This window comes from Notechis scutatus, chromosome Z (assembly GCF_049901735.1).
Source record: "Notechis scutatus isolate UNSWTSFEM ecotype Mainland chromosome Z, rNotScu1.2, whole genome shotgun sequence".
NCBI lineage: Eukaryota > Metazoa > Chordata > Lepidosauria > Squamata > Elapidae > Notechis > Notechis scutatus.
In genome coordinates this window covers 29,025,187-29,041,596 of record NC_142025.1, presented here as the reverse complement: position 1 = coordinate 29,041,596, position 16,410 = coordinate 29,025,187, and the positions used below count along the sequence as shown (strand labels likewise).

Below are 16,410 nucleotides of genomic sequence, written 5' to 3'. Positions count from 1 at the left end.
TGATAAAATTATATTTCGGTGTCACCCCTGCAATCTGTCCCAATCAGTCCTGTATATGCAGATCTCAACTGAACCATTTTGCTTAAGTACTATGCTGTGTTAAATGTTATTTTCAGATCCTGGCCATGTTTGATTGCCAAATTGCCAAATTGTGTTCAACAATTTTCTGAATTTTATTCAGAACCTGTTTTGGTCGCAATCAGAAGCGTTTGCGACCTGAGGTTCCACTGTATACTTTAATTAATGGGGCTAGGGACCCTGGGTAACTATGATTCTTTAGTATAAGCAGTAAATTTAAACAAGTTTTTGCTCTACGTATACTCCGTTGATGATGGCAAGCCCAAGATCCAGTCTTGGAAAAAGTTACACCTAAATATAAAAGGTGTTAACCTGTTCAATTGGTTCACCTCTAATTGCCATCTATGTCTTTGATGATGTTTTCCAAATACCATGATTTTTTTATTTCAATGATTCATTTAATAACTGTGTCAAGAAAGGTCATAAAATGGGGTAAAACTCACTTAACAACTATTTTGCTTAGCAACAGAAATTTTGGACTTAATTATGCTCGTAAGTCCAAGACTGTATATTGTTAAAATCAAGCTGTGCAGTCTTCTTTTGTTAGTGATTTGTTTTACTAGCAAAATGGCTGCAATAATTATGGCTACAAGCCTATGCTTATTCATAAATAAATTAGTATCCAATGAAATCTTAAGATTATTAATTATACTTGCAGGCCTGTCAAACTGGTGACCAGTGGGCTGAATGCTTTGCACATAGGCCACATCAACCCCAGCTCCACAAAGGCAAAAAACATGATACATCATAATACATCAAGTGAGGTGATTAAGTTTGACACCCGTGACTTAATGATTGATCTTATGATAAAATAGAAACACATACAATTTATCAGTGAAATAGATATTGAGCTCCCAGGAACAAAGTGAAAATAACTTTAGTTCGGGTCATGAACCCTCTAAGCCGAAACATCTCACATTTAATAAATAGTTTAGCAAAAATAAGTTTAATAAAAGTTTAGCAAATGAAATACAAAAATTATTCTAATACTGAAATAATCACATAATCAAGTGTAATCACAAATATTTCCAATGTATTCTTTCAGAATGTTTAGAATGATTGAAGAATCACATTCAATTTTTCAGTTTCAAAGCTTAAATTGCTGGACTTTTCTAATGAAATCTGAATTATAAAAATCAAGCAATTGTTTGTGTTTGTTTTATTTATTCAAGCAATTGTTTGTGTTTGTTTTATTTATTCATAAATCAAATTTAATAGCCACCCATCTCATCGTAGGCAACTCTGGATGGTATACAATAATTAATAATAAAACACAGCAATTGCAAATATAAAACGTAGTAATAAATATCTTTAAAACCCCAAATATAATAAAAATAAAGAGAGAATTTAAAAATGACCTCCTCAACCATGGAACCATTTGTCCAAGTATCCAGTTCCATATTAGCCTGAGGCCTAGTCACACAACCATATTTTGAGAGTCTTTTAGAAAATTAAAAATGATTGGGCCAATCTAATTTCAGATTAGTTTCCCCAGCCTTTAGATTCCCCACCTTCTTGAGATGGGGATGACCTCTTTAATATTATAGGAACAATGCCTCATTCAAAAAAGGAAGTAATCACTGCCATGACCTTTGGTAGTCTCCTTTAACAAGCTAGGAGGTCATGGATCTAAAGAGGAGGTGGCTATGTACACAGTTTTTGAGGACCCTGTCAACTTCCCAGATCAAAAAGTTCAAACCATTCCCAGATAACTGGGCAAAACTCTTCTCTACACATTTTCTTTGGATTGTGACAAGGTCAGAATATACCTGGGAATGAATCCAAGCCACTTTATCTGATATATACACGACAACTCCAACTATTGTCCTAAGAAGCTTGATTAATTTTATGAAGAAAAAAATCTGTTTAATTTGTGCAAGATAAAGGATGGAGGAGGTTCAAATAGCAATAGTTATTTGGAGATTTTGAAACTTAGAAATGCTAGTAATGCAGTAGATTAAGAAATTATTTTGCAAGTATTCAACACACATCTGGCATTTTTGATTGTTAAAAAGATAGAGATATGACTCTGACTTTATTTATAATGAAGAATTGTTATACAATTAACAAATGTATAATAATTATACAAGGGATTGCGGCCTCATTTCTTTACTAGACATTCATTTATTCATTCATTCATTCATTCAATTTCTCAACTACCCATCTCCCTCAGAGAAGGATTTTTGTCTATATTTCTGAACAACTCAAAAGGTGTGAGTGAGAATGAATGATTAAATTTTATCTAGTTTGATAGCATATTAACTCACTGTTTCTAGACCTTAGGCGCAATTTACACTTATACAGTTATTATTTTTTAAAGTATTACATTTATTTAATAATTATTAAAGCAATATTTTAGCAGAATATTTTTCAAAGTGGTTTTTTTATATTATTGAATTTGCTCTTTTTTGGTTTTACATTACCAGGTATCATTTTAGAAATGAAATTGAGATTAAAAACACTGAAATAAAAGGATTGCATATAGTTTAGCCTCTGTGAAAAACCTCAGTTTGAAAGAGTCTGTGGAGCAGTATCTACACAAATAATAATATCATACAACTATAAAATATACAATTAGATTATAGTAGTGTAATTAAGTAATATGTAAAATTTGCTGTCACCAGAAGGACTTTTCAAAATATATTGGTAACATCTAATTTCAATTTTATGTCATTGATACCTGAATATATACATACCTTGATGCCTGGTACCCATTTATACTGTCTAATACTTCAAAAATAATTGAAGGATCAAACTTCAAAGCTTGGATTAATTACGTATCTACTTTGAGTCAGGGATGGGATCTGATTGGCATAACTACCGGTTCTGTTGCTCTGTGTTGCGCGCGCATGTGCGCTTGCGCGAGTCACACAATTGCAATTTACAACCTGCTGAGCTGCCCGGACAGCTAAGCAGCATTGCGTGCAAGTGTGCAGTAGTTGGAAAAGCCCCCTTTTCCTGCTTTTTCAACCACAGCTGTGTCGTGCAAAGCAGCTGCGGTTGAAAACACAGGAAATAAAGGTCAGGTAAGACCCAGAGCGCGCGGGTGGGCCAAAACAGCAGCAAACATAGAAGCAGTTCTATGTCTGCTGCTCTTCAGAGCAACTGGTTCTACAGAAGTGGACAGAACCAGTAGAATCCCACCCCTGCTTTGAGTTAATTCCTTTTGTTATCCTTAAATTGTTTTATCTTCTGTTTGTGAAGGTATCCAAAAAATGATAGGACCTTATTGCAAGCTATGAAGTAACCTAATGCTATTTAATTTTGCCTAATTCATTTGCTTGAGATAATTGCACAGTAATAGTTTGAAATGTAATGCTTAGGGTTGAATGTTGCAATCTGCAGTATCTATTGTTGAATGTATTTATGCAATTGAAGAAACAGCCACAACTATTTCATCCCACATATTCTTTTTCCAGAAATATGTGATTCACTTTCCTCAGCTGGTTAGCAAAGGAGCAATAGTTGCTGCTGTATAAGTAATATTAAATATATAGTTCAGTATTTTAAGCTTGCAAATATTGCTTCTATATGTTTGAAGCATGTGCAAAATGTGATTAATTTAGAGAAGGGTGAATTGAGCCAATAATGTGGATAAAAAGTTCTTAGTTACTGTAGCTTTATAATTGTTCTAGATAAATAAATCCATACTTGCACCATTAAAAGGATGAATGTGCAAAGTTTAATAGTATGGGAATAAAAGGCAACTATACCAAAAGATTTCCTCTTTCCCCAAATAATTGCCATTAAAAAAGAGAGATAAAGAAAAGAGAAAGATGAAAAAAGAGAGGAAAATTTAAAGTTTCTTAACCAAGTAAGGATATTTGGGATCACAGACTAAACATATTAAGTTAACTACCAGTTCTATATAAATTATATATATATATATATAAATATATATATATATCTATATCTATTTAAAAAGGCTAACCTGAGTTCTGTTAAATGCCACACGTGCAAAAACTGCCTGTGAGATTCCTGCTCGTTTCAATTCATCACGCACCCACTGGTAGATTTCGGAAGACACCTCTGTATTAGTTGAGATTTGTTGTTCCAACGGCTTGTTGATGGATCTGCTGACAGGAGGGGGATGGTTCAAGTACTGTTGATTTAAGGACTGTTGGGCTAGAAGTCTGTTCACTGCATACTGCTGGTTTAGCAACTGGGCCATTACCAATTGTTGGTTTACCAACTGAGGACTAATGGGAGTAAGTCCAGGGTGCATGTTTGGAAGTGGGGTCCGAACAGATGGTTGACTGTTATGAGAAAGCTGAACGGGGGATGGTGGCTGTTCAGAAGTGTTCCCTGGGACTGGCTGGTGACCAAAGTTGACATGGTTGGCACCTTGTTGTGATAGTTCAGAAAGGCTGTCCATTTCAGCTAAGAAGGAGAAAACAGAGTATAAATATTTGGTCCAAGGAAATAAATGAATATGTAAAAAACAATAGCTGAATTTGGATCATTGCTCTTATTCTCAGCATTCAACTTAAGTGATATTAATCAAATGATATGTAGGGATGTGCAAATCTTTTGTTTCTTCAATATCTTCTTTCTGAACACATATCTGGCTACAAACCTCCAGCTTCAGAGCAGATTTGTTGCACATTTAAGAATCAGATTCAGATATAAGCAAAGGGCTTTTTCAAATGATTTCTCACAAGCTTTACATTATTTTCTCAGAAGATCCCAATATATAAGAATATTTTTATACATTTTGTTTCCAGATTTTTCATGTAAATATAAGTGATGGCTTAATTGGCTTACGTATGTATGTGTATATATATCTGTATATTTGTATATTTGTATATCTGTATGTGTGTGTGTGTGTGTGTGTACATATTTATACATACACATACAAGTGGATATATATATATATATATATATATATATATATATATATATATATATATATATATATATATATATATTTCTTAAGTTTTTCGCTGATACTTACATGTATAGTTAGCTTAGTATTTTCCCACGTCATTGTAGTTGTGCTTTAAAGTTGTAGACGTTTTGGCAGAATCTCATCTGCCATCATCAGGCTTCTGTATTGTGTCGCCTGACGAACACAATACAGAAGCCTGATGATGGCAGATGAGATTCTGCCAAAACGCTGCTACAACTTTAAAAGCACAACTACAATGACGTGGGAAAATACTCCTAACAAAGCTGAATATACATGTAAGTACCGCTGAAAACTTAAGAATGAAAATATATCTTTCTTTCTTTCTTTCTTTCTTTCTTTCTTTCTTTCTTTCTTTCTTTCTTTCTTTCTTTCTTTCTTTCTTTCTTTCTTTCTTTCGTTATTTGGGTTTTCTCCCGTGTAAAATTGGAAGTATCTAGGTGACATTTCAATGAAGTCTCATTCATCATCTTCAGGCTTGTGTCTTCGGCTCTGAAGCATATATACGCGGGAGAAAACCCAAAAAACAAAGATCCACATACAAATACCCGCGAGAACCTCAGAAAACATATTATATATATATATATATATCTGTTTGTATGTGTGTATGTGTATACACACACACACACATATATGTATATACACACTTTTTCACAAGATACCAATTATTTTTATTTTTTAAATTCATTTCATCTAATATATGTATATGTACATATACATTCACACACACACACACACACACACACACACACACACACACACAAATACCCAGGTAGTCCTTGACTTAGAATAATTCATTTAGTGACCATTCAAAGTTACATCCCCAGTGAAAAAAGTGAAAAATGTCTGTTTTTCACACTTAATGACAGTTTCAGCATTCCCATGGCCACATGATTAAAATTCAGCTGCTTGGCAACTGATTCGTATATATGCCAATTGCAGTGTCCTATGATCACCTTTTGTGACCTTCTGACAAGCCAAGTCAATGGGGAAAACAGGTTCATTTGAGAACTGTGTTACTAAATCAACAAATGCAGTGATTGACTTATCAACTGTGGCAAGAAAAGTTAAAGCTTTCTTAACAATGGACTTGCTTAGCAACAGAATTTTTCGGCTCAACTGTGGTTGTAAGTTGAGGACTACCTTTATATATATATGTTTGATTAAAAGAACATAGGAACTTTTTCAATTTTTATCAGGATCTTGAAAAATATACTTAATATAGTTATAACAAGACAATATTATATTTACCTGAAGGAAGGCAACCCTCAAAGCACTTTTCAGTAAGCATATTTGCAGATTGAGCAGGGGAGCAATTAATTTTCCCAATGGGCCACTGAGAAACTGAGACTGTTGTGGAGGGCCGCCACTACCTCCCCCCCGCAGCCCCAGCCGCCGTCACCGCAGACCTGACAGGGACAGTCAAAGGGCTGGATGTGGCCCGCAGGCCATAAAATGCCCAAGTCTGAGATACCGATTCTATTTATAGAAGTAAATACTGTTGAAAAGGATAGAGAAGAACCAAAATTCCTATGGGTTATTTATGTTTATTATGATAATTTTGATTTATAAGACTACCAGAAATCAAAAATCAATTGTAGCAGCACACAAATAAAACCATTGAATACCTAAAAATAATAAAATAACAAAAGGAACTTTATGTAGTAAGGAAAACACTTTTACAACTACATCAAACAATTGACATCAATTAGGCACAACGTACCTTAAAGAGGGGGAAAGGCAAGTTTTTAAGGATAATCTAAAATCTTGCATGCAGGGAAATATTGTTCCAGACATCAGATATAGTATTAGGTAAGATGCACTTTCTAAAATCCTAAAATCCATCCAAAGATATTGTTTAATAGATGGAACATGAAAGTCAGAATTTATGGGGCTCACAGAAATGTTATTTATTTATAGGCTATCTATATCACAGAAATGAAATAATGCGAGAGAGATATTCCTTCAGGTAGCTAAATTCTGCCCCAAAACAGTTTTATAGATTATAAAGAGATTAGAGCACTTTTAATATCATCAGAATCTCACTGGAAACTAATGTAGCAGAGGTGTCACATGGATGAACCAGCTGCAGTTTCTCTCTAGTCTTCAAGGCAGCCTCTGCACACTGCAATAGTCCACACAAATTAAGTGACTAAAGCAAGAGTGACCACGAGAAGGAACTCTGGATCTGAAAAAGTGTGCATTTGGTGCACTGCACCTTTACAGACATTTGCCTTCTAAATAGAGAGGGCAAATTGGCTAGCTATGTTCCCGGTATTAGTTGAAGTGTTAAAAGTAATCAACAAAAAGCAAAAATGAATCCTAATCCATCCATTTTGTCCTTGATTATCTAATACTCTGAAGCAACAAAACTGGTGAAGCTGGTTGCAGGTGGATGGTTGCCTTTAGAGACCATAACTTAAAAGGAAACAATTTATTCTTGTTACTTGTCCAGGAGCCTTTAATTTTTTTTTTATAATACAGTAGCTGAAAATGTTTATCTTTCTTAACAACAATACAGAAGCTGTTTTCCTTGCTTTGGGAAATATTTTACTTTTCAACCTAGAACAAATAAATACTTTTCATTGGAATGATTGAAAAAAATCTCTTGAAAAACAAAGAAGTGAACTAGCATAGAACTGAAAATGAAGACAGCATTCCTAAAATATTTTGGTCACGCATCAAACCATTTCTTTGTATGAATTCATAGATTAACTGTAGACATTTATCTATACAATTTAAAAAGTTATTTTTTAAATTATAATACACACACACACACACACACACACACACACATCATTTTTACGCTTGCAAGTTTCATAGTTATAGAAAGCATGATGTGGTATACGTTTGGGAGTAAAAATGCCTGTGAACATTAAGCTGTTACTGGATGTATCTTCAACATCCAGTACTATCAGCCACTTTTGTTTATGTGAGAACTGAATTGCATTAGAGTTTTAATAATGGGTGTTTAATGCTTCAAAATTGGCTATTTACTGTATTATATTTTGCAGGCATTTATTCATAGTCCCAGATCTGGTGAAGAAAAGCAGGAGAAATGATGCAGTCACTTAGAATTCTAAAAAGATTTCTAATGTTGCATTGTTCAGCTTATTATTCAAAATGGTCTCCACAAAAATAAACAAACAAAAAAATGTCTTAAAGGAGTGCCATATGTCTGTTTGTCTGTCTGTCTTATATAGCAGGGGTCCCCAACCACTGGTCCGCGGACCGGTCCCGGTCCGCGGAACAACTCCTACCGGGCCGTGGCTTGTTGGCGCCATCTTTTTCATGAAAAAGCCCGGTGAGCTTTTCCGGCAGAAAGCTCACCAAAGCACGTTTTCATCAAAAAGATGGCGTGTGAAGCGCTTGCCCGGTGAGCTTTTCCGGCAGAAAGCCATTTCTACCTGGAAAAGCTCATCGAAGCGCTTAGTCGCCATCTTTTTGATGAAAACGAGCCCGTGAGGTCACCGGAAGCACTTTTTCATCAAAAAGATGGCGGCACCCAGCTGATGCCGGTACCGGGCCCCGGCGCCCAGCTGATGCCGGTACCGGGCCGCGGCATCAAAAAGGTTGGGGATCACTGTTATATAGTATTGCTATAGGGGGTCTGGTGGTTAGGATACAGAGTTAGAAGACCATTGGGAATTCAACAGCTCGACAGTTCTAACCCAAGAGTGGAAGGCATGTGATATAATGAACTCCCATTAATTTGTCCCAGCTCCTGCTCATCTAGCAGTTTGAAAGCATGCAAATGCAGGTAGATAAATAGTACCACTTCAGTATGAAAATAATAGGAACACGATAGGAGCCCCCTTGGGTATACCCTGGGCAACAGTGGTATACCAGCAGTGGTATACCAGCTAATCCTTTCAGTGCCTTGGTAGGTGTTTCTGACATAAATGTAGTAGTATACAGTATTGCTCTTTAGCTACAATACACATGCGGAAAGACTAATTATATTTTCATACAGGCAAGCCATTACTTTATTTCTCAATCTTCAAATATAACATGCATAACTTCACCTGCAGTCTGTTCCATTTTCCTTCTTAGGCCAGTAGCTTTTCTGTTCTGTAATTTGTTACCTTCTGTACCTGTTGAATCTCTCTGGTGAAAATGCTGTCTAAATTTTCAAATGTTAAAATCGTATAATGAAAGATACCCATTTTGCTAAGTTACTACCCAGGCCTTATCTAAGGAGATTGGAATTAGTAAGTCATGTAAGTTTTTCTGCCTTAAATTAAAATATTGTGGACTATTCATATTAGTAATTTGTATTAGTAATTTCACATAATTTCTTCTAATATTTTGAATTAGATTACATGTCTTCACCTATGATATTGCTGATGGAATTAAATAAGTCTCATGTTTTTACATCTCAGTTCAGAAAAACCAAAATCTTATGTGCAACTAACAATTGTGTCAGTGGAGGGATTCAAATTTTTTTACTATCGGTTCTGTGGGTATGGCTCGGTGGGTGTGGTAGGGGAAGGATACTGTAAAATCTCCAGTCAGAGGTGGTATTTGCTGATTCTTTGAACCATTCAAATTTTCCACTACCAGTTCTCCAGAATTGGTCAGAACCTGCTGAACACCACCTCTGAATTGTGTGCAACATTTCTATCATAACTATCAAATATAGGCTAGTATGGTATCTTCTACTGTGTGTATGTTTGTGTGTGTAAAGTTTCAAAAACAAAGCTTTTAAAATTTGAATGTGAAGATAGACTCAATGCAAATTTTGTTATATTTATAGTGCATTCCCTGAAATAAATAAGACTTATGTAAATCAATGTTTTATCTAATTCAGGATATATCCATTCCCATGTACAGACAGTTGCAAATGGTTTAGTTTACTTTATAGAACTGTAATGACATGGAATTTTATACAAAGATCAGCAGAAAAATCTTATATGACTACCTTATTGCCAATACTATATCCTTTGCTGTCTGAGATAGACATGTAACAAACAAGGAAATAATATAATACTGATTTAGGACATATTGTAATACTTATTATAGACGAAATATTTTTGAAAATATTTTCAATAACTATTGCAAATATTGCACACTGTTATTACTAAGAAATGCTATGTAAGAGCCATGAGCTATATTCAATATGCCAAATATCTTTTCCAAACTATGGAAAGAATAGTACGTATTAGTGACCTGATTAAAATTATGGCTGATTTTGAAAACTAAACATTTGTCTACCCATTCTTTCTTCCTTTCTTTCTTCCCCCCCTCTCTCTCCTTCCTTCCTTTTTCTTTCTTTCTTTCTTTCTTTCTTTCTTTCTTTCTTTCTTTCTTTCTTTCTTTCTTTCTTTCTTTCTTTCTTTCTTTCTTTTTCTTTCTCTTTCTTTCTTTCTCTCTTTCTCTCATTATATTTGGCAAAATGTTATTAAATATTTGCTGTTTCAAACATCATTACCAGATCTATAAAAATTTAGTCCATTTATACTATCCAAACAAAGCTTAAAATGTATTCAATCACAAGCATGTAGACAATGCCACTTGAACTTTGATCGTTTTGCTTACCCATCATATCTTTTGCCTTCTTGAAATGTTTATACCATCTCCCAAATTCCTGACATTTTGCTGCTGAGACATTTGCATAGTAAGTGCTGTTCACAATGGAAGATATCATACTCTAAAAAAAGAAGAGAAAGAGCAATTATATTATTATAATGTTTAATAGAAGATATTTTAATTATTTGATTAGTAACATACCTGGTTATAAGACAGTATACAATTTTATTTTGTTACAATTTAAACCATTTATTTGGGCAAATCTTATTGTATATTCAGCAGCCATTACATTACATTTAAATATTGTTTTAACATCACATTTTGTTCCAGACAAAAATATATAGAGGTAAGAATATTAACTGCTATGCAAAAATATTAACTGCTATGCAAAAATATTACAAATTATGTAAAGTTTATGTTTTGGTATAGTTAAAATTTAATTCTATGAAATTAAGGGGGCTAACAAATTGTATCAAAATGGGAGACTACCATACAGCATTGTTTATATATTGTTCTTTATGAAGGTTATTTGCTCAAAAAGTCATAATGAATGAACAACTTGCCTTGTACTGAAATAATTTCACTATTTTCAATGCATAACTAGATTATCTCTAGAAATACTTCTAAAAATCTATTTCCAAGATCAAAAAATACACCATATGCTCCTCCTTTCTCACTAGTGTATTTTGAACTTATACATCACATATGTACATACATACATTCCTTCTACAGCCAAGAAAAATGTACATTTAACATTTACATTAATCGGAATGATACACTGCTAAGAGAAAGGAAGCCATTCAGCTACTCTTTTTATATCACTTTTGACCTGAAACTTCAACACTGGATTGTGTACACTTTAATAATAGTAGCAGTGATAGTAGGATGCATGAACCTATTCTTCTGTCTCTTCAGTTTTAGGTGAGAAGGCATTCCAATAATAATCATTGCAATAATCAGGGGTGTTTGAGCCAAAATTTATATTGTTTGCATTGCCATATGTCTTTATGAAGTTATTAAAATGAAGGCTCGTATGACAACAAAGTATGTAAATTATTTATGGTGAAGTAGTGATATGAGGCAAGTTATTTTAGAATTACCAAACTTGAAGAGCCTAGATTAGAGTATCAAGGGAATGAGCTTCTGCAATACTTTCAAAACTATTACGCATCACATTGCCATCAGTAATGTGCTATGTATGATCTTATTACAAATACAAGTTTAAAAGATTACCGTTAGAAGATCCTTACAAGGAATTATTGTGTTCAGTTTCATATATGCATACATTATCTTCCAAAATTATCACTGATTAATCCTTAAAACCCTGCCACATCTTTAATGATTTATACAGCTTGATTTTAGAAACAAAAATCTTTGCTATATTTTCTTCAGCTTCAAAATATAGATTCATTTGAAGGTAATCAGTTTTACAAAATTTTAGACATTTTCAGTTGTTTTTGTACTTTGCTGTAGATGTTAGCAGTTTGTAAAAATCTATAAACCTAAGAAACTAATTATAATATGTCAGAAGTAGATGTATCTATGATTTGATACAACTTTTGCTCTTTCTTGACACATAACTTAGAAAAGATATTTTAAAAATCCACAGAACCCCGTCTCCATTTTCTGTAAGTTTACTTGTGTTCATGTGACTCACCATCTAAAAGTCACCCACATGTCTACACACCCAGTAGCTGTAGTTTTTTTTGTGATTGTCTGATGAAGATTTGATCTGAAATGGTGCCACCTTTGCAAAAGCCCTACTACACTGGGATGATACCATCTGCCACAGTCTGAGCTTTCTTTTGCAGCCAAATGCATTATTTATAATTATCTCTTCCATAACTGTATGGCAATAGGGATTGAATTTTTTTCTAAAGTTCATTTTTGGTTCATCTGGACAAAAATTATTCAATATATTGAGTTATATTATTGCATATAATGAGAATAGTGGCATCCAAGTAATTTTGCATACATTTTCCAATTTAAAGAAAATATATTCTCAGCAATGTACTTTGTTTAGATAACTTTTTAAATTCATTCTTCAGCAATGCATGTAACATTTTAGGTTGCATTCAGATTAGGTTCATAAAAACCTGAATATAGATTCTCTGTTTATAAATGGCTATGTTTGAAAGTGCATTGTTTTATTTTTGAGAAACAAAAAAGAACAAAATTAATCAGGTCAGTTCAATTATCTAAACTAAAACTGTTCATGCTTTACTGCCAACTCAACCAGCCACTACAAAATCTATTATCTGTGATTGCTCAGCTTCAGGTCAAAAATCCATTTATCCTCCACTGTAACCAAATATCCTCTATCCTTTTTAACAATATCTTAAGCTTTAGACATATACATCTTTGATAAAAATTATGAACAACTTCATGGATTAAAATAGACATTTCACTGCTTATGAAAGTGTGCCAAATAATATAACAGGAAATTTCAAAAACAGATGTTCTCTGAAATAATCTAATGAACAAAGATATTAGGCTATATCCCTCATATGTTCAAGATAATTCAAAGTATCATGTACAAAACTTTAACAGGTCTTTTTGATTTTTTTAAAGAAAAATAAATAGACATTTTTCTTTGCACATTGAAAGCATTCAACCTAAATCAGTAGATGGACAAGAGTTACAACAACTTATTTACACAATTATCTAAATATGATTAAACAACTGATGAACAAATATTAAACTAGAAAATGTATAGTCATTTCAGCTTAATATAATCCTCTTTTAGTAATCACCCAAGACAATTATTCTCTACTAGAACAGTTCTGACATCTCATAAGCCTAAGGGTGAATAACAAGAGATTGTTTTTGATAGTTATAAATATTCAAAAGAGATGCAGACCATCTGCTTTCATATTACAGGTAAAGTAAGATTGAAACTGCGACTGCTCGGGAAAAACAATTCTTTTAACAAAGTCTTCCTCACCTCAAAATCTATAAAAATGGACATCAAAATATGTTTATACCGGGTAAGGTGGAGTATGCAATATTCAACATTCCTTTTACAGACACAGCTTGTTGTTTCTCTTATGTTCCATATTGTACTGCATTTCTAGTAATTAAAATCTTTTTCAAAATATGAACCAAAATATAGTAAATGGATTATAAATGTAAATGCTTAGGTATTTCTCTTACACTGGAAAAATTATTTGAAATGGCGTTTTATTATTTCAGTTCGTACTGTATCCTGCCTTCTACCTAGAAAGTTTCCATTAATTGGTAGATAGTAAAAGAAAAAAAATTACACAAAATTATGTTATTTTGTCATGCTACAAGCTTAGATACAAATAGAAATCTACTTGTTATAAAACACATGTTTTTGTTTTCAGATAGAGATTTATTTATACATTAATCTCATTCTTTATGAGAGAACATTATGCTTTTTAAAGAGACAAAGTAAGCAATACCTGTCAACTTTACCAGATAGACCAGATTCAAAACACAACCAGGTGAGGTACTTCAATTATAAAGTTACATTAATAGACTATTGCAAGTTTGAAAATATAATTCTCCTGTCTCTCTTCCACTGAGAAACTAGGGAAGGTGTCTTCTGAACCTTTTGCCCTGCCCATTATAAAGCTGTGAACTATGCTTATCTATTATTCTCTAGGCAGCATTTGTTGGCCCCTAGGCTTTTCCCCGGATTCCATTACACCATTCTCCCCTTCAGACTCATAGCCTCAGTCCTGAGTTCATAGTGGAAACTGTGTTTGGACTATGAGAACAAAATGTAGCTTTGTCATACCCCTCTTCTGCTGGTAACTCTCCAAATTACACAAGAGTTGTCTCTCCATCAGGAACTTTTTGCCTCTGGCCCTCATATTCTGAACTGCTTAGCTGGAGTATTATTATGGTGTGTATATGTATGGGTGTATGTATGTGTATGAGAGAGAGGGGGGAGAAGGAGGGAGAGAGAGAGAGAGAGAGAGAGAGAGAGGGAGGGAGGGAGGGAGGGAGAGAGAGAGAGAGAGAGGAGAAGAGAGCATACATTGTATTGTCTTAGATGAGACACAATCTAAAAATTATCATGGTGTATGTGTGAAAGAGAGGGGGAAGGGAAAGGAGGATGGGAGAGAAAGAGAGAGCATACATTGAATTGTCTTAGGTGAGATATTATCTGAAAAATTGCTTTGGAAGCCCGGAAGGTTTGTAAAAATTAAAGCAATTTCCTAGGGGGTGAAAGATTGAATTTTTGCAGAACTTCTAAATTCTTCTGGTCTGTATGAACTTGTAGAGGCTGGATTGCACCTTCCAGCAGCCATCTCCATCATTGAATATCATTTTTTACTACCAACAATTCTTTATTGAAAATATCCAAGTTCCTTTTATTTGGGAGGAGCATTCTGGAGTAAAAGGCCCACAACAGCAATAACAATAGCAGTAGCATTTAGACTTAAATACCATTTTTAATGCTTTACAGCACCCTCTAAGTGGTTTACAGAGTCAGCATATTGTCCCCAACAATCTGGTTCCTCATTTCACTGACTTCAGAAAGATAGAAGGTTGAGTCAACCTTGAGATGGTCTAGATTGAACTCCTGCAACAATGCATTCTAACTTCTGTGCTCAATACAATGGTAAATATGTTCCCTTTTTTTCTGTGCTAGAGGAACTCTATCACCATATTGAAAACATTTATGTGTACCACAAAAGAACAGGATGGGTCAGCATCAGAAACAAAGGTGGAATGGGAATATGACTGTACTTTTGCTGGTTCAGCTACAAAGTCAGCCGTGCTCTTAGTGACTATCTGTCAATCATCACAACTAACATTGGGTTTTCTAGAGCTTAAGTTTTCAAGAGCTTTAGCTTCTGTATTATTTCTAAACCTATGAAATTACTAGTTGTCCTCAAGTCTACAAGAGAAGAAAGTCCCACCAGCTGCCTGGAATCTAAAGCAAAAATAACACGAGTGATTAAGTATTTTTGCCTGCTGTCAACAGTTGTCCTTAAGTTGTCCTTAAATGGTGGAAGGCCCTCCTCCTCTTTGGAGCTTCTTAGAAATGAATCGTCAAAGTTTTGCCAGTGTGCTACTTCGAAGTAAGCTGAGCACTTATTGGCTGCATGATCTGTTGATTTACAATCTTGTTGCTATGTTTAATGCTAGTGCTTTTACCAACCATCAGGTTTTGTGTCATCAGGCTCCACAGTAAAAGCATAGCTTTGATACTTCTTTACTTCTCAAGACAGGGATCTTGGTTGCAGGGATTGTCCCACATTGGATGTTGAGGAAACCAATGAGGTGGTGGCTTTGGGGAACACACCCTTTAAATTATTTTCCCCTTACCATTCCCTCCTTTCTTATCTCTCCCAGCTAGGTGTCTATTATTATAAAACATTGATACAGCTCCTCCAGAATATTTGAGTGCCTTGTCTCTCTTACCTCCTTAGCCAGCCTTTCTCTGAATTGATCAATATAGGTAGCTTTCAAATGGTTACTTAATGACCTTTCAAAGTTACAACATACTTGGAAAAAAATACTTACAATTCATTCTTGAAGTTACAATTACGGTGGTCATGGTCACATGAATACATTTCAGGAGCTTAACAATTGGATTGCATTTATGATCAACTGCAGCACAATATCATTTTGAGGCATATTTGCTATTTGCTGACAAAAACTAATGGATAAAATGTTGCACATATGACTTAATGGCTGTGATGACAACTATTGTAAAAATGATTGTAAAATCAAGCGTGGTGCCTCACTTATGACTGCAATGATTTATGACCAACATTTCAGTCCCATACCTCAAGGATCACCTGTAAAGGCTAAATCATTCTATTCTACATTCTACATTGCAGGCAAATAATTTAAAGTCTGAAATATATGATCTTATTCTGTTTGGACTTCTGAATAGCTGCAACAGCAATTAACAG

The 16,410-nt window shown here is 34.2% G+C and overlaps 1 protein-coding gene across 9 annotated transcripts in view; it reads right to left on the bottom strand.

Moving 5' to 3' along the window:
• Positions 1–16,410, bottom strand: part of SATB1 (SATB homeobox 1) — a 107,479-nt gene that overhangs the window by 43,443 nt on the left and 47,626 nt on the right. For all 9 annotated transcript variants that reach the window (XM_087946387.1, XM_087946389.1, XM_026673565.2 and 6 more), the window contains 2 exons: positions 10,523–10,634; positions 4,010–4,458 (listed from right to left, as the gene is read on the bottom strand). In XM_087946387.1, the coding sequence (XP_087802513.1) occupies positions 4,010–4,458; positions 10,523–10,634 (561 nt within the window). The remainder of the gene's footprint in view (positions 1–4,009; positions 4,459–10,522; positions 10,635–16,410) is intronic.